This window comes from Anolis carolinensis, unplaced genomic scaffold, assembly GCF_035594765.1.
Source record: "Anolis carolinensis isolate JA03-04 unplaced genomic scaffold, rAnoCar3.1.pri scaffold_15, whole genome shotgun sequence".
In the NCBI taxonomy this organism is placed as follows: Eukaryota; Metazoa; Chordata; class Lepidosauria; order Squamata; family Dactyloidae; genus Anolis; species Anolis carolinensis.
The window spans coordinates 4,394,257-4,419,154 of NW_026943826.1; the positions used below are offsets into that span (position 1 = coordinate 4,394,257).

The window sequence follows — 24,898 nt, forward strand, 5'->3', positions numbered from 1 at the left end:
AAACTGGGCATTCCTTATCCAGAATTCTGACACCCAAAATATTCCAAAATGGTACCCATGGATGACTGAGACAGTGATGCCTTTGCTTTCTGATGGTTCAATGTGCACAGACCTTTTAGAAACTAACTTTCTCTCAGAATCTTAGACCGTAAGCAGCTCCCAACAAGAAACAAAGACAAAAAAAACACTCAATAAAGCTGTCCCATTAGGACACATTTAAATAGGCAAAATTACAAAATGATTTAGACCGCTATAAAAAGTTAAAGATCCTTCCCTTGGAAACCACTCAACTGACAAAAGTGGTGAGGGATGACAGGAATAATAATAATAATAATAATAATAATAATAATAATAATAATAATAATAATAATAACAACTTTATTTTTATACCCTGCCTCCATCTCCCCGAAGGGACTCGGGGCAGCTCACATGGGGTCAGGGCCAGGTGAATACAGACAGTATAAAAAGCACAACAATATAAAAAACAAATCAATAAAACATATTAAAATCACATTTACAGTAAGACCTACTTGGATAAAAACCTGGGTAGGCTCCTAGAAATGAACTGGGCCAGAGAAAGTGCACATAATGTAGAATGTAAACTGGGGGAGGTAGATACCCGGAACTGTTATCCAGATAAGGTACTTGAAGAACTATACATTTCCCACCCACAGTCCATAGGCCTCTGCGATTCAAGAGTGACTCGGAGGAAACCAAAGGGATGGAAACAGGAATCAGATGTTTCCCCGTTTTTGAATCAAGATGTGTCACTTTCAAACCTTATCCACTAACAATATCTTTAGTGATCCATATATTGTCATCGTTTCTGCCCCCTTGTCAATAAATAGAATAATAGAATCATAGAATAGTAGAGTTGGAAGAGACCACATGGGCCATTTAGTCCAACCCCCCGCTAAGAAGCAGGAAATCGCATGATATTTAACTTCCAGCAGGTTAACACTGAAGAATAATAATACATGTACCACCTCAGCAAGACCATCTGAAATGTTTAAATGCAACTTAGCAACACAAGGGAGAGAAAGTGGAGCTATCCTTTTTGGACTCCAACTTCCAGAATCCCCAAGTCAATGGCTAGGAGATTCTGGGAGCTGTCTTGTTAAAAAGGGCAACTTTCCCAAGCAGCTCACACAACAGGGCCAGACCTAGAGCCAGGAGGAGAGGAAAAGTCTGCAGAATTCCTGGCAGAGAGCGGCACGGCTCCTATTGTCCTTGGCCCCAGGCGTTTAAATACCAGATGATGGTATTTTAAGACACAGGGAGGGTCAATGCATAGTGTTTTTATGAGCTTAGCTTGTGCTGGAGTACTTCTGCGGCTCCTGTCAGGTCAATTGACACCACAATCACTACTAATTCCCCAAACCGCTGTGATACAGATGTCCAAATACTTCGTCAACGGCCCAGCTACTTACAATATTTATATGTGTGTTAGAAAAAGCTATGAGCTAGTGACTTCAAAGGATCTTTATGTAAAACCTCACATAATACTTTGGCAGGGCATTTGTGTGACATACTACAGGGAGCTCTTCTTCGCGCCAAGGTTGAGCTCTCTGCTTCACTTGAACAGGAAAAGAGATGCTTAAAGAGATGCAATACCTTCTCTCAAGACCAAGAACAGGCTAAAGGCCTAAAATGTATTTTAGACATTTCCTTAAACCAATGACAGGCAACCCAAGTCCCCTTTGATTACACAATAATAGCGCTATAATTCCATCTTAGCTGTCAAAGCAATATCCAATGGATTTCTGATTTAAGGAAGGGGACTTAGAGATCCCTGCCAGAGAGATCTAGCATCCCATCAAACTACAAACCTCAGATTTAATAACAATAATAATACTTTATTTTTCTATCCTGCCAACCATCTCGTGGCGGCTAACATGGGGCCAAGGCCAAAATAGAAACAAAGCATAAGTAACAAGCATCAGTAGTAAAGAACGGTGCCAACATAACAATTAAAATAAAGTAAAAAATAAAATAAAATAAACAAATAACAAATTAAAAATTCCAATTTCAATTAAAAACACAGAATACAATGTAAACCATCATTACAATATAAAAATGAGGTACTAAAAACAAACAAGTTTTCCATAGGATGTGGCCGTGGTAATTAAAGTGGAACATATGTACATATATAACTCATGGTATTGGCTAAGACCAAAGTGGAACATGCATGCATATATAGCCCATTGTATTAGTGAAGGTTTGGTTCTAGAAACATGTGGATACCAAAACCTTTTGGATGCTTGTCCTATTATATTCAATCACATAGTAAAATGGTGTAGAAAAGAAGCTATTTTCAAGCTGTAGATGGTGGAGCCTGTAGATACAGAAACTTTAACTGTGTAATGCAAAAGGAATTATAGAAAACGTAAAGTTTCAGTGGGTTGCTGTGAGTTTTCCAGGCTCTATGGCCATATTCCAGAATCATTCTCTCATGAAAATTCACCCACATCTATGGCAGACATCCTCAGAGGTTGTGAGGTCTGTTGAAAACCAGGCAAGTGGACTGCATATATATCTGTGGAATACTGTCCAGGGTGGGAGAAAGAACTCTTGTCTGTGGGAGGCAACTGTGAATGTTGCAATTGGCCATCTTGATTAGCACTGAAAGTTTGGCTGCTTCCTTTGTCAGGAGAGAATGCTTCTGGAAAATGGCTATACAGCCTGGAAAAATCACAGCAACAAAGTGATTCCAGCCATGAAACTCTTTGACAACATATAAAGTTTCAAATAATCAATCCTGACAAAACAGCACTGCACATAATCCAAAAGGTCAAGCTTTTTTTGGCAACCTTTTTCCCAGTTCAAACCTGGGACGTCAACTTTCTTACAGTCACGTTCTATATTCCATGCCTAGTTATTACAAAGATGTCAAGATGCAGTTATACTTGTAAACACATTCGATGCTTCAGAAACAAAATGAGAGAAACGGTGAGCACATATGACTGCAAAAATAAACCAATGTGGATTCCTTCTCTTATTAGAGAAGCAACAAGCCAAAATTCAAACATCAAAGCAACTCATTCGCAAATGGGAATTCTATGCTTTGTCACATCCGTCTGCGCCAGTTCTGAGGGCGTGATTCAACAGATTCTGATCTACAAGGTTGTTTATCTCCCATCATATGCAGTGGTATCCCATGTGGTTAAAAGATACCAGCTCTCTCACACCAACACTTCATGCTACGACTATAGCTAAGCAGCAAGATCACAAAAAATACAAAACACACATTTTAATCAAAGCCTTTCCTCTGACTATTGTAAGCAAAGAACCCTACCTGATGAGGGACTCCAGGATGGCAGGCGTCGGGCCCTTCTGGAATTCAAGCTCTTTGTAGTGCAGGGCCTTGGCGTAGGCCCGGCATTTGGCTGCTCGCTCCCCGAGCAAGACGATGCCGTTATCATCTCCCAATGGCAACGGTCCCTATGGCAAACGGAGGAGAACATTAGGAGTTTGGTGACAATTGGTTGCTTACCAGGGTGCAACTCCAATCTTGGGATACAGACAGGGTCAGGTAAAATTCGTGGAGATAAATCAGTTTTGAAAACTGAGAGGCAAGGAAAAAGGAGAAGACCAGGCAACGTGATTTAGAGAGTTGGACTGGAAGGCAAGAGATCCACCTTCTAGTCTCCATGAAACTCAGCCAATGATCTTGAGCCAATCACTCTCTCTCAAATGCATGAGATCAAATGCATGAGATGGTTGTGATGTGGGACGCAAGGAATGGATGCCACCTTGATGGAAAGCAAGACATGCAAGCAACTAATGAAGGAATTTAAGAACATCCTCTAATAACACTATGTAACAAAATTTGAAAAAAAAAAACTGTTCCTGGTTTGAAAGTGCCATTTCCTTTTTAACTGTGTAGTACTTACTAGGCTTGTGCAAAAAAAAAAAACCCTGAAGTTTCAGAAATCGTAAGAAAATCGGAAATTTTCTAAGTCGGAAGCCACATCTGAAGAGTTTGCGTGGCCCACAACAAATATTTTAGAATCAAAATGTACCCCATATTTTTTGTTTTAGTTTTGTAAATCTCGGAAGGATCCTAAAGTCAGTTTCACAAGTCAAAGAAGCAAAGCCAAAGGCTGTGAAATTAATGCAACCTCACAGCATTAGCAGCGGGCAAGAGGGAGCAGTGCATTTGGGAAAAGCACAGGACTTTGGGAAATGTAGTTTGGGATGGGAGGAGCCCTATGCCAGAGAATTCAAAAGGCCCTGCCCTAAACTATATTTCCAAGACTGCATCAGAAAGCACTAATCAGGATAGCGGAGAGGTCTGTCCCTTCCTAAAACTTTGAAAATTCGCCAAAAATCCAGGGACAAGTGAAACATTCTGAAATTTGTTGGGCTAACAGTGGTAAATGTGTTCTACCATTGTAGCAAGTTTCACCCCAACAGCTTTAAAAATGAGGGAGATAGGAGCCCCTGAAGTTTCCCCAATTATAGTAATTATGCGCAAGTGCAATTACTAGAACGAAATAGTAACAAAATTTCATTAGTCTCGTGATAGTAATGAAACTTTCACTAAGCACACTTTAGAAACAGTTTAGAAACAAAGTGCCAGAACCCCCCGGTTTTGTAATGACTTTTGAACCATTTCTTAATGGATCACACATCCCTAATACTGTAGTCTCGCTTATCCAACCTTTGCTTATCCAACATTCTGTATTATCCAACGCAGTCTGCCTCCCACCCGGATCCACAGCTGCTCTCTAGGCAGCAATTCTATCTTTATTTGTAGTCAATTTTTAGTAGTCAATGTTTTTATAGTCAATGTTTTCAATACTTTGCGATGTTTTGGTGCTAAATTCATAAATACAGTAATTACTACAGAACTTTACTATGTATTGAACTGCTTTTTCTGTCAATTTGCTGTAAAACATTATGTTTTGGTGCTTGATTTGTAAAATCATAAGGTAATTTGACGTTTAATAGGCTCTTCCTTAATCCCTCCTTATTATCCAACATTTTTGCTTATCCAACATTCTGCCGGCCCATTTATGTTGGATAAGCGAGAGACTACTGTACTTACTTTGGAAGTAGTTGTTCTACTCCAGAAATTTTGTTTTTGTGGCTGCCACAAACTAGGTTGAATTGTTTGAGACTCAATGAGATATTCATGGAAAAAAATGTGCTGCAGGATGTCCCGCAAAAACAAAGTTTTGGCAGTTTAATAAACTTTTTCCATGTGTTTATGATAGAACCAATTAGGAAGTGACCTTTATAAGCCAGGAACAAAAATCGTGTTATAGTGTAATAGGTCATTTGCAAGGATGTGTATAGAACTGGAAACCCAAATTACCTAGGATACTCTGTGAAAACGAAAACATGGACCAGGAGCAAATTCAACCCAGCCTTGGTGTACCTCCTTACTCCCTCCTGCAATGACTAAGAGTTCCCTTGCCATTACTTTTACCTTGTCGCTGTGCTCCATAAACTCCGCCAGGTTCAAAAGGGTCTGGGTGACCTCCGCAATGTCCTGTGAGGTCAGGGCCAACTCGATACTCCGGATCAGCTCATCCTGCTGGTCTTCATTGAGTTCGGACCAGCAGGAAACAAAGGCTGCATTGAAGAGATCTCTGCCAGGGGAAGGAAGGAGAAAAGAACAACACATGAGTGAACAAAGCCAAGGTTGAGTCCAAACACTGCTTTTTCCCTGTCTCCCAACTCAAAAGGTTCTGGAGTTAGCGGCAGCATAATCCTCTCTAATATTTTCACTACAGTTCCCATTATGCCATAGTAGATTATGAGATACACAGCTCAAAACACTAAAGGACTGGATGCTATTCAGGGTTAATTTCTCTCTTTTAAAAAAACAACATAAAGCACAGGATTTCTGAACAGACATCCAACACCTGCTGTTTCAGACGTCTATCTCCGGCTGATATTTGTCTTAGAGGTTCAACCCAAAAGTCCATGTATTTCTTGGAACCTTTATAAATCTAAAGGGCTAAGACAGGGCTTGCTGAGTTAATGAAAAATGGGGTCCAAACCCACAAGAAGTAATGAGATTATAGTCATAACAGATGGAGAATCAGCTGTGGAAGGTGGAATGGATACGAGGGCCATCTGGGGACACCAAGAAGAATATTAGGGGCACTTTTAGATAGACAGCCCTGAATATGACAAAAGGGAAAGACTCTGGAGAATATACATATCAAATTTGCCAGAACACAGCCAATGTAATGTAAAATAACAACAACAACAACAACAACAACAAAGTATGGATTGTCGATGTTGCAATCCCAGGGGACAGCAAGATTGAAGAAAAACTAGAAAAGCTGACACAATATGAGGATTTAAAGATCGAATTACAAAGACTCTGGCACAAGCCAGTCAAGGTGGTCTCAGTGGTGATCGGCACACTGGGTGCAGTGCCTAAAGACCTTGGCCTGCACTTGAACACAATCGGCGCTGACAAAATGACCACCTGCCAGCTGCAGAAGGCCACCTTACTGGGATCTGCACGCATTATTCGCTGATACATCACACTGTCCTAGACACTTGCGAAGTGTCCTACGTGTAATCCAATACAACAGCCAGCAGAGTGTCTGCTGTGGACTCATCTTGTTGTGTTTCAAATAATAATAATACATATTATAATTGTATATTGATATTACATGCAATATTACTAATAATATTGCAATACAGTGTTATAGGACAATATATCAATATATATTGCTTATATTGTGCTATGCTAATATTATAATATATTGTATGTAAATATAACTTGTAAGCCGTCCTGAGTCCCCTTCGGGGTGATAAGGGCGGGATATAAATGTCGCTAATAATAATAATAATAATAATAATAATAATAACAATAATAAGGGTCAGAAAAATTCTCAAAAGCAAGCTCAATAGAGGCAACACCATCAAGGCCATAAACACCTGGGCCATACCTGTCATAAGATATACTGCTGGCATCATAAACTGGACACAGGTGGAACTGGACAATTTGGACAGAAAAACAAGAAAACTCATGACCATTCATCATTCACTGCACCCCCGCAGTGATGTTGACCGGCTATATCTGCCTAGAAGATCAGGGGGCAGAGGACTCTTGCAAGTAAAACAAGCAGTCAACTGCAAAAGGCCAACTGCAAAAGGCCACCCTACTGGGATCTGCATGCATCATCTGAAAATACATCACACAGTCCTAGACACTTGGGAAGTGTTCGACTTGTGATTTTGTGAAACGAAATCCAGCATATCTATCTTGTTTGCTGTGTCATACAATATAATAATAATAATAATAATAATAATAATAATAATAATAATAATAATATCACACAGTCATAAACACTTGGGAAGTGTTCAACTTGTGATTTTGTGATATGAAATCCAGCATATAGATCTCGTTTGCTGTGTCATACTCTGTCTTTGTGTCAATAACAACAACAACAACAACAACAAAACAATAATAACAACAACAAAACAAAACAAATCCAGCTCTCTCTCCCCAGGGTGACTCAGGGTAGTAGTGATAGAAATGCTAAAAGCTGGAAAGTTGGACAGCTAAAATGTATAGAGACATTCAGTGGTTCCCCATCTTAGTACTAGATGCCCCGTGCTTTGAATGGAGCTTGGTGTTACTTATTGCCCTCCATTCCACCGACTCTTTCTTTTTAGCGTGAAACCCAGTGCAAGAAATGCTGGATGAGGCCCAAGCGACGTGGGCACGTTAGTCACTTGCTTTCAGAGGGCTAATCGTCTGGATTTGAAGGCTAAATCAAAGGAATGTTGGAACACCAAAGGCCGCCCTTAAGTTGTACTGCACCACAAGGTGGTTTAGAGATTTGAGAGAGAAGGATTTTGGAAACTTTTCTGCTCCTCAGCGGGCCAACCCTGCCACACACAGGCAGCTAAGGGCTTAATTATGTAACCGTTATGTCCTTAATTGTGTAACTGTCCCCATTTTGCTTCTGTTCAAAACACCAGCTTCGAATTTACTTTCTTAAAAGCTCTGGCCTTGCTAAACAGTTAGGGGAACGAACAAAGAAAGGTTCATCTATACACATAATAAAAGTGAAATGTATGTGTGTGGCTGGGGTGTACACAGACATGCTTCCACTTCCACAAGTAACTACAGCTCCCACTACTCAGGAGACACCAATGGCGTTCCCTCCAATGACATTGCAGGTTATGGCGAGCGCCGTGAACATGTCCAAGAGCCCTGACAATGTCCTCCACAAACACCATCCTGCCCACCACCCAAGAGAAGGCTTTCATTCGGGGACAATTTCATCCTAGGTTTTCTATTTTTCCTCCACCACAGGCATCACAGTGTTTCTTACTTTCTCCATTGGTGTGGAATTTGCATGGCACTGCCCACTGTCTCTCCCTTAACCCTTTCCTATTCTTTTCTATGGCACACAGCAAACAGAGGAATTTAAAAGCTACTGAACATACTAGAAAGGTTTGGGGAAAATTCACCAAGATTTATAGGAGTAGTAGGGACTGGGATGTATAGTTCACCTGCAATCTAAGAACACTCTGAACTCCACCAAGGATGGACCTGGAACTAAATTGGCACACAGAACCTCCATGACCAAGAAAAAATAGTGGAGGTCTTTGAAGGGATTTATAGGAGTTGTAGTTCACCTCCATCCAGGGTGCACTATGAACCCAAACAATTATGGATCTGGACCAAACTTGACATACATACCCAAAACTGATGGGTTTTGAAGGGAATTGGCCTGGACATTTTGGAGTTGTAGGTACTGGGATTTATAGGGTTTTTCTTTTTCTTTTTCTTCTTTTTTTTGGTGAGTTTATTAATGATATGGTACATAACAAAACAGCAAATTATAGCAGATATAGTAGGGTAACTATCATTTTGAAATGTACATGCATGTCTACATTAGTCAATCAACCAGTTAATTCTAACATTGAGTACATATTATTATCAGTAACTCAAAACATATAGAATTGCTATTTCTACATACAGTAGAGTCTCACTTATCCAACATAAACGGGCCGGCAGAACGTTGGATAAGCGAGTATGTTGGATAATAAGGAGGCATTAAGGAAAAGCCTATTAAATATCAAATTCGGTTATGATTTTACAAATTAAGCACCAAAGCATCATGTTATACAACAAATTTGACAGAAAAGGTAGTTCAATATGCAGTAATGGTATGTAGTAATTACTGTATTTATGAATTTAGCACCAAAATATGATGATGTATTGAAAACATTGACTATAAAAATGCGTTGGATAATCCAGAACGTTGGATAAGTGAGACTCTACTGTATTATCCACTATTTTCAATGTAAGTTTCTACTCATTTTTTAAAAATTAAATATAAGAGTTCACCCTAACATTCAAACAAAGACATAGAATGCATTACACACAACAGACCCTGCACACACCCAAAACCCCTATCCCACACAAAATAAAACCCTGGGATTTATAGTTCACCTGCAATCAATGAGCAGTCTAAACTCCACCAAAGATGGAATTGGACCAAACTTGGCACACAAAGCCCCCATGATCAGCAAAAAAAAATAAATACTGGAAATCTTTAGGGAAAATTCATGATGGTTTGGGAGAGTGGTAATTCACCTACATCCAGAAGGCAGTGTAAACCCAAACACTGGACCTGGACCACACTTGGCACACAGAATCCCCATAACTAACTCAACCTTGAGGGGACTGACTCATCATAGTGGGAGTTGTAGTTTACCCTACAGCCAGAGAGCACACTGAACCCCACCAATGATGCATCCAGAGCAAAGTTGCCCAACATAACAAACTTTAAGTACTGATGGAGTTTCTGAGAGTTATATTGGCATGATGTGAGTTGTAGTTCACTGCTGATAATGCACAAATATCTATAATAATACAGAACAATAATGTATGTGTATATACACTCTTGTAACAATCCCAAGAAATGTAATACAATTCAGGTTTCTACAACTCTGTATTAAAGTAATTCTTTTCAAACTATATTGCATATAACAAAATTGCTTTCAGGATTTCATAAACAAAGGTACAAATGTCATACTCTCACAAAGTAGGGGAACAAGCCTTGTTGTGTACCAGTTCTTGGCGTTGCGAAGCAAACGAAGAATTCCTTTGAATATAGAAACTGTTATCTTGGACACTGAATATTTTTACTACAATTGACATTGGCCCAAGATTCTACGTAACTCCAGGAATAATATGGACTTGGTTGTCTCTTTATGTCTGTTATTTACTTCTGATATAGTATACTTTGTGAGAGTATGACATGGATATTGAGACCGCATCTCCCTCTATGAACCCACATGTTCTCTTCGCTCGTCGGGGGAGGCCCTTCTCTCGCTCCCACCACCCTCACAGTCACGGTTGGTGGGGACGAGAGAGAGGGCCTTCTCCATCGTGGCCCCCCGGCTTTGGAACTCTCTACCTAGAGAGATCAGGCAGGCCCCTACCCTCCTCTCCTTCCGGAAGAGCTTAAAAACCTGGCTGTTCCAAATGGCCTTCGATGTTTAGTTGTTGCTGGATTGATCTATCTGTCCATTCCATAATAGTCCCATTGTTGTTGTCTTGCCATTTTATACCACACTTTATTGTCCAACTGTGAAATTTCCTTTTCCCATTTCGTAACACTCTGCATTTCGCCTGGGATCTACGAATTAGTCTCCTGTTTTTAACACTGTATCCTGCTTGTTGATTTTAATGATTGTTTTTATTGATGTTGGTGTTTTTTACTGGGATAATTGTTTTATTTCTTTGTTACTGTTATTTGTTTGTTTTATCGGGCCAGGCCCCATGTAAGCCGCCCCGAGTCCCTTCGGGGAGATGGGGCGGGGTATAAAAATAAAGTTGTTGTTATTATTATTATTATTATTATTATTATTATTATTATTATTATTATTATATTGTACCTTTGTTTATGAAATCCTGAAAGCAATTTTGTTATATGCAATATAGTTTGAAGAGAATTACTTTAATATAGAGTTGTAGAAACCTGAATTGTATTACATTTCTTGGGATTTTTACAAGAGTGTATATACACATACATTATTGTTCTGTGAGTTGTAGTTCACCCACAACCTTATGCACTTTGTACAATTAAAAATGTGAATTTTTTTAAATAACCCGGATAACGCCAGGTACCCAAGCTAGCTGATATATAAAAACCGTCAAGACTGACTGCTGAACAACTTGAAATACACTCACTTCTTCCAACCCTGGTGTAGAACATAGAAAAAGGATTTTTGACACCCCAGAAAAAGCTCCCAGCAGGTGCATAATGCCTTGGGAAAAGCACAAAAATGGTCTGCTCTTTCAGGAGCAAAAAAAAATGATGTCTTGTTTATTTTGCCAGAGGAGGCAATATTGGAGACACAAGACCCATGCCAACCCCTTTATTGTACCTTTCCAGCCCTGTTTTTCCTTTGCTGGAAATAGCATCAGGCGTATTAAAAAGGCTTTTGTTTTTCTAATTTTTCCTGTCTCAGCTCTAAGAAAAACACCAAGCGGAGCTGCCATCGAGGGGAAATTGGCTGTGGGGTTGGATTCCCAGACACATTTATTTGCCCGCGAATGCCTCTGCCCCCTCTGTTTCCACCTTTTTATGGCTTTTGGCTCCCAGAGGGGGAAGGAGGAGAGGCAGGAAATGCCGTTACCTGGCCATGGGGTTGTAGGCCTGGGCCAAGGCCCAGCACGAGCGCAGAGATGGGGACGAGGAGTCCTTCAACAGCTCCAGGCTCAGCCGCCGCAGCCACTCCAGCCAGTCGTCTTTGGAAACCCTCCGGGCCGCTCCCCAGGCCTGCAACACAATGAAGGCGTTCATACGTTGCCCCATTGCCTTTGACAATGCTCTACCCCACTCTTCTGTTTTCCACCTATCCATCTTTTCATACATTACCAAAAAATCTAACTAAAGGCACCCAGAGTTGTTGTGAGGTGCCTTCAAAGTGTCACGCAAGGCCACATAATAGATTCAGAAGAAACCTCAAGGGTGCCATGCAGGGACACTCAATCAAAGCACTCCCAACAGATAGCTATCCAACTTCTGTTTAAAATGCTCAATGCTTTCCATGACCAAGGAGGGATTCAAACCGTGGTTTCCAGAGTCACTGTCTAGCACTCAAACCATTACAACCATACTGGTCTTTGAGCTCAATCTTAAACTATATTGGAGAACCTAAAAAGGAAAAAATAGGGAATAGCTCTTTGGCCGAGCACCTGTTTAGCAGGTGGAAGGGCTCAGGTTCTTTCTTTGGCACTTTCAGTCCCTCAACTTCATTTCAAGTTCAAGATTCCATGAAAGCATACCACTTTAGCTCCCACAACATCCTATGCCACAACAATAATATCCCACTTTAGCTGCCACAACAACATCCTATGCAATAACCATATCCCATTTTAGCTGCCACAACATCCCATGCAACAACAATAATATCCCACTTTAGCTGCCACAACATCTTAAGCAACAACAATAATATCCCACTTTAGCTGCCACAACATCTTAAGCAACAACAATAATATCCCACTTTAGCTGCCACAACATCCTATGCAACAACAATAATATCCCACTTTAGCTGCCACGACATCCTATGCAACAACAACAATATCCCACTTTAGCTGCCACAACATCCTATGCCGCAACAACAATATCCCACTTTATCTGCCACAACATCCTATGCAACAGCAATAGTAATATCCCACTTTAGCTGCCACAACATTCTATACAACAACAACAATAATATCCCACTTTAGCTGCCACAACAAAATCCTATGGAATCCTGGAGTGTGCAATGTTGGGAAGATAATTTAGAATTGTCAGCCAGAGAACTCTACTGTTTTCCCTAAAATAAGACATCCCCGGAAAATAAGACCTAGTAGAGATTTTGCTGAATTGCTAAATATAAGACCTCCCCTGAAAGTAAGACCTAGAAAAGTTTTTGTTTGGAAGCATGCCTGCCAAACAGAACACCAGAACATGCATGATCAGTAAATGTATGTACCATAGATTGTTGTACATGGAAAAAATGGTAGTAACAAGAAATTCTTGTTAGGATTCACATTTTGGCTGGTTATGCTGTGATGACAACTGCTGTACAATATATAATAAATGTTCATTTTTTTGTTCAACAATAAATTTGAATTCTTCATGGAAAAATAAGACATCCCCTGAAAATAAGACCTAGCACATATTTGGGAGCAAAAATTAATATAAGACACTGACTTATTTTCGGGGAAACAAGGTAGTGCCCTCTATGTGAAGGCAGAGCCTGGGATTTCACAGGACAAAGTCATGACAGAGGGTTGGACTAGGACTTGGAGGCTCCAGGCAGCAACCAAATCTAACTCATCCCGAACGGAAAGCCATCTCAGATCTCCACTTTTGCTCAGGCAGTCCTGACAAGTCACAGTCTCTGGCTTACCTTCTGTAAGTTGATGGTGCTGACGTGCAGCTTCTTCATGGGGCCAGTTTCCACCGGGGCGCTGGTGAGGGCCTCCCCTTGGTTGCTCCTCTGGACACGGTGCTGGTAGATGAGGGGGTCCTCTTCTTCATCCGCCAGAGTGTAGCCCTAAGACAGAGGAGGAGTTGTAACCCCAAGCATGATAGAATGTAGAACTTCACGCCCATCCCTTTGCCTTCTGCATCAGACTTCCTCAGTCCTCTCACCTTCACAATCCTGCAGATGAGGACGTCGTAGCGCTGGTGGTTGATCCGGTGGCGCACCAAGACTTTGTTCACCATTGGAATGAAAATCTGATACTGTTTGTATAAGAGAACGGAAGCAAAAATGAGAGAGACAAGTTAAGCACCGAACAACCACCCAACTCATTAAGAAGATTTTGACAAAGACATTCCTGAGATAGGAAAGAACAACTTGCAGTCCTCTATTTTTTGCTACACTAATAATATAATAACAATACTTCATTTCTAGACTGCCCTCTCTCCTCGAAAGGACACAGGATGGTTTACACACAAAAGAAAGGCAAACATTCAATGCCCTAAAACATTTTTTTTTTTGTGTCAGGAGCAACTGGAGTTGCTCCTGGAGTGAGAGAATTGGCCGTCCGCAAGGACGTTGCCCAGGGGACGCCCGGATGTTTTGATGTTTTACCATCCTTGTGGGAGGCTTCTCTCATGTCCCCGCATGGAGCTGGAGATGACAGAGGGAGCTCATCCGCGCTCTCCCCAGGTGGGATTCGAACCTGTCAGCCTTCAGGTCAGCAACCCAACCTTCAAGTCACAAGGCTTTTATCCCCTAGGCCACCAAAGGCTCCACAGTACAAACACATCAAAAATACAGAATAATACTGATAACAAAACTTATCACAAAGGAATTAAACATCAAAATGGAAACAGAATAAAAACAATCCAGTAAAACAGAATAACACTAAAAATATGAGTTAAACATTAAGACGTATCCTAAAAACAGTTAAAATACATTAGAAATGGCTATAAAAGGTATCATAACAGCCATGAGGTAGAAGTAAGTTAGCCGAAATTCCGGTGGCACTAATTTAAAGTGTCCTTTAAATTAATGTGACTGTATTACTCCTGTCCAATTGGGCAACAATTTAGGAACAATAATGCCACAAAATCTAAAGGCTTGCACCTTCCTTTGACTGTTCAAGGGGTAAGGTTTGGAACTGAAGGAAAGACCAGTTTTCATCATTCTTCCCAACCAATTATCAGGAATTGCTTATCATCATCATCATCATCATCATCATTATTATCGGATACACAACAAGATTAGTAATCACCAAACAAAATCACTATGCTGGCTTTTGTATTGGATCACACGTCGAACACTTCCCAAGAGACTTCTTCTTCTTCTTCTTCTTCTTCTTCTTCTTATTATTATTATTATTATTATTATTATTATTATTTAAAACACAACAAGATGAGTCCACAGCAGACACTCTGCTAGCTGTTGTCTTGGATCACACTTATTATTATTATTATTATTATTATTATTATTATTATTATTATTATTATTATTTACCTTCTTCCCAAGTTGGAAGACCAGAGATGAGAGCGTGTCCATGGCAGTCAGCCGGAGCTCAGGGCTCTGGTCCAGAGTCCGCACCAAAGGATGGATTATGCGGGAAGCGTAATCGGTGAAATCCAGAGACTCGGTCAAGCGATCCACAGTTTCTAAGGCAGTTCTGCATTCAGGGGAGAAGCAAACATTGTGGTTATTGAGAGAAAATGAGAGGAGAACTTCATGTAAACATGCATGTGTTGCGCACAAAAGGGAGATCATGAGGTAATTAAGTCTGGGAAGTAATTTTGAAAAAATCACAAATGTTTGGGCAACACTACCTGCTGTTTTATTTACCCATAAGAAGTGAGGAAAGTGTGGAATTTACTTGTGTGATATACTCAAAACTTGGGGTAAAACTTTATTCTCCTCTTTGAAACAATCAGGGAGGGCATCCACACTGTAGACTTAATGCAATTTGATGCCACTTCAACTGCCACGGCTCAATAATATGGAATCCTGGTAGCTGCAGTTTTGCAAGGCTTTTCTCCTTCTCTGCCAAATTATCCCATAGCATTGAGGCATGGCAGTTAAAATGGGGCCAAGCTGCAAGGTGTACAATCTATTGTGTCACCAAGGAATGCTGAATGGTGAACTAAACCACCTAAACTGGGCTCTACAGACATCAGAAAAGCTGCAAGGCCAAGAACAAGCCATGAGAGTAAAGACCACCCAAAGGAAAAGTGTTCTTACCATACATCAAGAGAACCACTGACCGCATAGGCAAGCTGATGAAGAAACACAACCTACAAACAATCTACAAACCTACGAAGAAAATCCAACAAATGCTCCATTCAGCAAAGGACGAGAGGGATTCTCTCACCTCTGAAGGAGTCTACTGGATACCATGCAGTCTACAGAGGGACCACCAAACGCAGCAGCATTGCCCAAACACGAACCAAGGAACATGAAAGGCACTGCAGACTCACTCAACCAGAGAAGTCAGTCATAGCAGAGCACCTGATGAACCAACCTAGACACAGCAGATTATTTGAGAATACAGAAATGCTGGACCACTAAAAATGTGTAATGTACAGGTGATCTTTTCATCCCTCCTCCCCGTTGTAGGACACGGCTCTACAAGGGCCGGAAAAATAGTACATGTCAATAACTGGCTCAGAAAATGGTGTCAAGAGGAGCATTTTGGCTTCCTTGACCATGGTCTACTCTTCCAGGAGGATGGCCTACTGGCAAGTGATGGGGTGCATCTCACACAAGTAGGAAAACATCTTTTTGCACACAGACTCACAAACTTCATCAGGCGCACTTTAAACTAGATCCACTGGGGGAGGGGAACAACAGCCTGGCAAACACTATATTACCCACGACCACAGGGAACTGCCAAAAAGCTAAATGGAGGGCTGCACAAACACAGCAAGGACCAACTACCGAGAGCACAATAATCCCAAATAAACAGCTCAAGGGGAGGTCACAGGGGCCTACATGTCTTTACACTAATGCACAGAGCATGGGAAATAAGCAAGACGAACTCCAACTTTTAACACAGCACCACACGTACGACGTCATAGGCATCACTGAAACCTGGTGGGATGACTCCCATCACTGGAATGTAGCCATTGAGGGCTATAACCTCTTTCACAGAAATAGAACAAAGGGGAGAGGAGGGGGAGTAGCTTTATATGTCAAAAACAGTTACGTTGCAGAAGAAATGCAAGACTGTAATCTGGGAAACCAGCTTGAAAGCATCTGGATAAGAATCAAGGGAACCGGGACTCAAAAAGATCAAGTCGTGGGTGTCTACTACAGACCTCCGAACCAGGATATAGAACTTGATGAAGCCTTTTGTCAACAGCTGACCAAACAGGCACAAAGAAAAGATATAGTAGTCATGGGCGACTTCAACTATCCTGATATCTGCTGGAAAACAAACTCGGCCAAGAGCACAAAGTCCAACAAATTCCTCACTTGCCTTGCAGACAATTTTATGGTCCAGAAGGTAGAGGAGACAACAAGGGGATCAGCAACTCTTGATCTAATCTTAACAAATGTGGAAGACCTGATCAATACAGTAGAAGTCGTTGGATCCTTAGGGGCAAGTGACCATGTGCTCCTGCAGTTTGTGATACAATGGAAGGCTGAAACTAAGACAAGTCAAACACGCATTCTGGACTTTAAGAGAGCTGACTTCCAAAAAATGAAGGAAATACTGAGCAGCATTCCATGGATGCCAATATTAAAAGACAAGGGAGTTAACGATGGATGGGAATTTTTTAAAAGTGAAATACTCCAGGCGCAAATGCAAACAGTGCCAACAAAGAAAAAAAATATGGCACATGCGAAGAAGCAAGAATGGATGTCCAAAGAACTTCTAACTGAGCTAAAACTCAAAAGGGACATGCACAAGAAGTGGAAAAGGGGATAAATCACCAAAGAAGAATTCAAACGTATAGCCAACTCCTGTAGGGAAAAGGTTCGCAAGGCTAAAGCGCAAAATGAGCTCAGGCTTGCCAGGGACATTAAAAACAACAAAAAAGGCTTTTTTGCTTACGTTGGTAGAAAAAGGAAGAAAAAGGAGGCGATAGGGCCTCTGCGAGGAGAAGATGGGGTGATGGCGACAGGGGACAGGGAAAAGGCAGAACTGCTTAATACCTTCTTTGCCTCGGTCTTCTCACAAAAAGAAAGCCATCTTCAACCTCAGCAACATGAAATGGACGAAGGATTTGGGGAAATCCAACCCCAAATAGGCAAACAAGTTGTCCAGGAACACCTGGCCACTCTAAACGAATTCAAGTCGCCAGGGCCAGATCAACTACCTCCAAGAGTACTGAAGGAACTAGCGGAAGTTATTTCAGAACCACTGGCGATCATATTTGAGAGTTCTTGGAGAACGGGAGAAGTCCCAGCAGATTGGAGGGCAAATGTGGTCCCTATCCTCAAGAAGGGAAAAAAGAACGACCCAAACAATTACCGTCTGGTCAGCCTCACGTCGATACCAGGCAAGATTCTGGAAAAGATCATTAAGGAAGTGGTCTGCAAACACTTAGAAACAGATGCAGTCATTGCTAATAGTCAACACGGATTTACCAAAAACAAGTCATGCCAGACTAATCTGATCTCTTTTTTCGACAGAGTTACGAGTTGGGTCGATACAGGGAATGCCGTAGATGTAGCGTACCTGGATTTCAGTAAGGCCTTCGACAAAGTCCCTCTCAACCTTCTGGCAAACAAACTAGTAAAATGTGGGCTAGACAAAACTACGGTTAGGTGGATCTGTAATTGGCTAAGCGAACGAACCCAAAGGGTGCTCACCAATGCGTCGTCTTCATCTTGGAAAGAAGTCACGAGTGGAGTGCCGCAGGGTTCTGTCCTGGGCCCGGTTCTGTTCAACATCTTTATTAATGACTTAGACGAAGGGTTAGAAGGCACGATCATCAAGTTTGCAGATGACACCAAACTGGGAGGGAGAGCCAACACTCCAGAAGAAAGGAGCAGAATTCAAAACGATCTTGACAGACTAGAGAGATGGGCCGAAACTAACAAAATGAAGTTCAACAGGGACAAATGCAAGATACTTCACTTCGGCAGAAAAAATGGAAATCAAAGATACAGAATGGGGGACACCTGGCTAGACAGCAGTACATGTGAAAAAGATCTTGGAGTCCTTGTGGACAACAAGTTAAACATGAGCCAGCAGTGTGATGCAGCTGCTAAGAAAGCCAACGGGATTTTGGCCTGCATCAATAGGGGAATAGCGTCTAGATCCAGGGAAGTCATGCTCCCCCTCTATTCTGCCTTGGTCAGACCACACCTGGAATACTGTGTCCAATTTTGGGCACCACAGTTGAAGGGAGATGTTGACAAGCTGGAGAGCGTCCAGAGGAGGGCAACTAAAATGATCAAAGGTCTGGAGAACAAGCCCTATGAGGAGCGGCTTAAAGAACTGGGCATGTTTAGCCTGCAGAAGAGAAGGCTGAGAGGAGACATGATAGCCATGTACAAATATGTGAGGGGAAGCCATAGGGAGGAGGGAGCAAGCTTGTTTTCTGCTGCCCTGCAGACTAGGACACGGAACAATGGCTTCAAACTACAGGAAAGGAGATTCCACCTGAACATCAGGAAGAACTTCCTCACTGTGAGGGCTGTTCGGCAGTGGAACTCTCTCCCCCAGACTGTGGTGGAGGCTCCTTCTTTGGAGGCTTTAAACAGAGGCTGGATGGCCATCTGTCGAGGGTGCTTTGAATGCGATTTCCTGCTTCTTGGCAGGGGGTTGGACTGGATGGCCCATGAGGTCTCTTCCAACTCTACTATTCTATGATTCTATGATTCTATGAACTACTATCATGTCAGGCTACACAGAGAAGCCACTGAAATCCACAAGCATGTGGACAATTTCAACAGTAAGGAGGAAACCATGAAAACGAACAAAATCTGGCTAGCAGTGTTAAAAAACTCTAAAATCAGGACACACTCTGAAAACAGAGGAATTAGAGACATGAGTCAATCAGGAGCAGTTGATGCCTCCAAACAAAGGATTCCCCCAGGCAGGAAGAAGCCAGGACATGAAGTTTACAAGGACATTAATGCTAATCAAGATGATTAATTACAACATTCACAGCGGCCTCCAACAGGCAATAATTCTTTCTCCCACCCTGGACCTTCCACAGATATATAAACCTTCCTTGCTTAGTTTTTCTAATATACCTCACAACCTCTGAGGATGCCTGCCATAGCTGTGGGCGAAACATCAGGAGAGAATACTTCTGGAACATGGCCATACAGCCCGCAAAGCACACAACAATCCTGTGATTCCGGTCATGAAAGCCTTCAACCACACATTGAATGGCAATAAAAGGAAAATGGTCCAGTTGTGACCCAACATGGCCAACTGTGCATACAGATCTGGTTTCTGGGTGATTGACCTTTGCTCTGGGAGTTGTAGTTCACCCTTATCCAGACAGCACTCAACCCAGCCGACATCGGATCTGGACAAAACTTGACACACAGCCCCAACATGGCCAACTATGCATACAGCCCTGCTTTCGGGGTGCTTGACCTTTGCTCTGGGAGTTGTAGTTCACCCTTATCCAGACAGCATACATTCCTCGATGTATGCACTTCATGGCCCAGTCTTTCATGTTTTTATTCAATCCATGTTTTATTATTATTTCTTTTATTTTAAATATTGTTTTTATTAAGTGTTTCTGTACATAGAAAGAGTGAGAACAATGGTGGGTATAGGAAAGATAGAATGAGAAAAAAAGGAGAAAGGGAAAAAATTTTTTAGGAGAGACCAAAAAAAAAAAAAAAAGAAGACGAAAAATATATTTTTAAAAAAGTATTTGCCTCCCATGTTTTATTGATCTGTTTTATTGATTTGTTTTATTTTGATGTGTTTTTACTACGTCTGTTACTTTTTGGACTTGGCCCCATGTAAGCCGCCCCGAGTCCCTTCAGGGAGATGGTGGCGGGTATTATTATTATTATTATTATTATTATTATTATTATTATTATTATTATTTTGTTATTATAATTATTATTAGTATAATAATAATAAGAATAACAATAATACATTTTATTTGTTACCAACCTCTCCAAATGGCTCAAGGCAGGGTATAACGAAGTCAAAACATTTGAACATAAATAAAATATGTACAATTAAATACATAAATCAAAATACACCATTATAAAAACATAGAGATTAAAGATAAAAGATGAATGTTTACCTGCGGGCCTGCAGAGGGGCATCAGGGGCATCAAAGAGCTTGACGATGGGAGGCAGCAATAAGTGCAGATAGTCATCCAGATTGGCTCCAAACAGCTGGATGGCATTCAAGAGCTATGAAGTTGAGAAAGACATCATGAACATCAAAGTCACTTGTGCAAACAGTGTTCAACGTGAGTGGAAAATGGTACAAAATACACATGGAAACCCAGGACCATGATAGTTCAGCCTACAAGGAACCTGGCTCACCTTGACGGAGACGTTTCGTCCACTGCTGTTGTCGTGCATGAAGACCCGCAGCATGTGGGGGATGAGCTGGGGCAGGTAGAGCTTGAACTCACCGCCTAAAGCCACCACGATTTGCTCAATGAGGAGGATGATGGTGCACTGGATCGAACTGTTGACAACCCAGAATTCCTGGAAAGAGGGCGAGAAGAGGGGGTGAGAAAAGAAAACGTGAAGCTAAGAGACTGGTTTCTTGGTTGCCTTTATGTCTTACTTTCATTCCATGAGCCCAAAGAGAAGCACACAGCTCTCTTTCAACCACAGAAAATAAAGGATCTCACCTGGGGATACCCCAAAACCAGGTGAAAATATTTATGAAACAAAGTTTATTTGATGCTTAGACCATAGGTCTTTCACATATAAGGCAAGCAAATAAATACATGAAAAACAGATTATTAAATACAATATAAAATACACAATTAAAATCATTAAAATGCTACATATATCAATGGCGAGATACTCCCAAAAATACTACATAAGATACTGCATGGACTGGCACTTGCATAACTAGGACCAGGACCCTTTACATTTAGAGCAAAGCAATATTAAGGAAGAGAGTGAGGCAATGAACACGGCCCTCCAAGCTTAGATCTAATCCATTTTCCTTTAATAAGAAAATAGCTTAGGTCTGAGCTTGGGAGGGCCATGCTCCTTGCCTTGTCCTATTTCCATAATATTAAGAAAATAAATATACCGTATATACACGAGTATAAGCTGACCCGAATATAAGCCAAGGCACCTAATTTTACCACAAAAAAACTGGGAAAACATTGATTCCAGTATAAGCCGAAATACCAATAAAATTACATTAATTGAGGCACCAGTAGTTTAAATGTTTTTGAATCTTTACATCAAACTGTAATTTAAAATATGACTGTTCAATCTTCTTCAATGTAAATGTGCCTATGTATCCTTTTAATAATAACAGAGTGAAATAATAAATGTAATAATAATAATTAATGCAGTAAAATAACAAATGTAATAATAAATAGAGTAAAATAATAAGTGTATTAATAATAATAAAAATAGAGTAAAATAAATGTAAAAGTAACAACAATAACAGAGTAAAATAATAAATGTAATAATAATTAATAGAGTAAAATAATAAATGTAACAATACCAATAATAATAGAGAAAAATAATATATACTTGAGTATAAGCCGACCTGAATATAAGCCCACCAGGACCCTCACCCGAGTATAAGCCAAGGAGGGTTTTTTTTCAGTCCTAAATAAGGGCTGAAAAACTAGGCTTATGCTTGATTATATGCAATATTTCTTATACCATATATATTGAACATTTTTTGATTGACTGTCCAGCATATACTAAACTTCGATACAGATATTTACATCCATTACTATCCAATTTTAGGTCTCCCAACAGAAATGATCTTCTGACATTCCTCTTGCAAGTACAAGAAAGATCCACCATAATCAGAGTAAGTCTTTTCATTTTGAAAGCTACCAAGAAAAGAGCACATTTCCTGAAAGAAGATTCAGGAAAATAAGATTGTGACTGTAATCAGAAAGTCAGCTGTCACCCTCTCCTCCTTTTGCCTTGTTTTTGAGTAATATAAATATACAATTATAATAATTTATTATTATTATATTGTATTACATTATAATATTAATATTATATGTATATATAATATATTGTATTATTAGTATAGCATAATATTAGTATTACAGTAGAGTCTCACTTATCCAACATAAACGGGCCGGCAGAATGTTGGATAAGCGAATATGTTGGATAATAAGGAGGCATTAAGGAAAAGCCTATTAAACATCAAATTAGATTATGATTTTACAAATTAAGCACCAAAACATCATGTTAGACAACAAATTTGGCAGAAAAAGTAGTTCAATACGCAGTAATGCTATGTAGTAATTACTGTATTTACGAATTTAGCACCAAAATATCACGATATATTGAAAACATTGACTACAAAAATGCGTTGGATAATACAGAACGTTGGATAAGCGAGTGTTGGATAAGTGAGACTCTACTGTATATGTTATTATATTGTTATATTGACACAGGAGACATGGTGGAATGCACTTCCAGGTAGCATAGAGATGCCTATCAAAATCTATGGGTTTTTTTGTGTCAGAAGCAATTTGAGAACATATTGCAAGTCGCTTCTGGTGTGAGACAATTGGCTGTCTACAGAGACGTCACTCAGGGGACGTCCAGATATGTTACTATTATGTCCCCGCAAGCTATAGCTGACAGATGGGTGCTCACCCCATTTCACAGATTCGAATTGGTAACCTTCAGGTCAGGAGTTCAGCCGGCACAAGGGTTTAACCCACTGCACCACCACTGCTCCTGGCAAAATGACCTATGGGTGGCTTGTGGTTTAAGTCTATACATGGAGTCTCTTGATACCCTTGTAGACTCCAGACTTACTTAAAAGACGTATCTGCTTGGATATTATAGAAAATGCACAGAGCTATACTCACCCTCATCAGGATGACAATCTCATCCATGTAGGGCCGGATGTGACTTCTTACGAAGGACACCAACATTCCCAGCTGCTGGAACAAGAACTGAAGCAAAGGGTAGAAGGACAGTGGTGATGAAAGCACAGTCAACGTTGAGACAACGCACTCTCAGAAATCAGCATGGATAAAAATTCTTTCCAAGGGCAGACATTGGAAATGGAAAGCGGCATTAATCTCCATTTTTTCCCAATTTGTGGACACTTCAATACATGTTTCAAGATGGCACAAAATGCGCACAAGTGCGAGGAGAACTGGGTCAATCATGGAGGATGGAGAGCAAAGTCTCTAGGCATGCAAGGGTTGACACCAGAACTAAAGTGCCAACACATCTAAACATCTACTATCCACCAACACCATTTCAGAAATACATTTTACACTATTTATGAGCTCTTTTGTATCAGGCAAGGGCAAACTTGGGCCCTCCGGGCGTTTTGGACTTCAACTCCCATCGGCTGCTAGGAATTGTGGGAGTTGAAGTCCAAAACACCCGGAGGGCCCAAGTTTGCCCATGCCTAGTTTAGAAAACCATAGATCCCTTCGACAGTACATTTGTCCCCATACATCTGTGGTTTTGTCTTTGACGGGAAGGACAGTGAGATGTTTCCTGGACACCACACCAAGTGCTTCTGCCCAAGTGCCACAGGTACCCACCTCGGCTCTTCTCCCCAGCACACTGTCGCCATCTTCTTTGACCTGGAATTTGTTAAAGAGAGGAGGCGAATGGTGTGTAGCTTCTCGGGAAGACGGATCGCGACAGATCAAGGCACCAGATCTTTAAACCCCACTGGGTTTTTTGGTGAAAGAATAAACACTGGCAACTGCAAGTTCTACCAAAGCAACATAAACAACCAAAAGCACATCCAAGTCCAATTAGGAACTTGGAGGAATCCGATGTTCCTAACAAATAGTCTATTGCGTTGCTGGGAGTTTTCCAGACTGTCTGGCCATATTCCAGAAACATTCTCTCCTGACGTTTCACCCACATCTATGACAGGCATCAAATCATCAAATCAAACAGAACAACAAATCATAACCTGGATGCTTCAAAGCCTGGATGCTTCCTGCCAGAGGGAATCCTTTGTTGGGAGGTGTTATCTGGCCCTGATATATTCATTTTATTTGTATGTGAATTTTTTATGACTGTTTTTATCGTTGCTTGATGTTTTTATTGCTGATTGATCTGTTTTATTGCTTTGCTTTTATATTGTTGTGTCCGGGCATGGCCCCATGTAAGCCGCCCCGAGTCCCTTCGGGGAGATGGGGCGGGGTATGAGAATAAAGTTGTTGTTGTTGTTGTTGTTGTTGTTATTATTATTATTATTATTATTATTATTATTATTATTATTATTATTATTATTATTATTATTATGTCTGGTATTCTTCTGTTTTCTGAGGCAGGAAGCAGCCAAGC

General features: G+C 40.8%; 1 protein-coding gene across 9 annotated transcripts in view; it reads right to left on the reverse strand.

Moving 5' to 3' along the window:
- The window catches only part of mtor (mechanistic target of rapamycin kinase), a 169,517-nt gene that overhangs the window by 115,693 nt on the left and 28,926 nt on the right, over positions 1 to 24,898 (reverse strand). For 6 of the 9 annotated variants that reach the window (XM_062965862.1, XM_062965866.1, XM_062965861.1 and 3 more), the window contains exons 20-29: positions 24,139 to 24,180; positions 23,446 to 23,532; positions 20,948 to 21,115; positions 20,700 to 20,812; positions 14,977 to 15,139; positions 13,644 to 13,736; positions 13,399 to 13,545; positions 11,635 to 11,777; positions 5,435 to 5,597; positions 3,296 to 3,441 (exon numbers count right to left, since the gene is read on the reverse strand). In XM_062965862.1, the coding sequence (XP_062821932.1) occupies positions 3,296 to 3,441; positions 5,435 to 5,597; positions 11,635 to 11,777; positions 13,399 to 13,545; positions 13,644 to 13,736; positions 14,977 to 15,139; positions 20,700 to 20,812; positions 20,948 to 21,115; positions 23,446 to 23,532; positions 24,139 to 24,180 (1,265 nt within the window). The remainder of the gene's footprint in view (positions 1 to 3,295; positions 3,442 to 5,434; positions 5,598 to 11,634; positions 11,778 to 13,398; positions 13,546 to 13,643; positions 13,737 to 14,976; positions 15,140 to 20,699; positions 20,813 to 20,947; positions 21,116 to 23,445; positions 23,533 to 24,138; positions 24,181 to 24,898) is intronic. The other 3 variants (XM_062965865.1, XM_062965864.1, XM_062965863.1) reach the window with 1 other exon arrangement.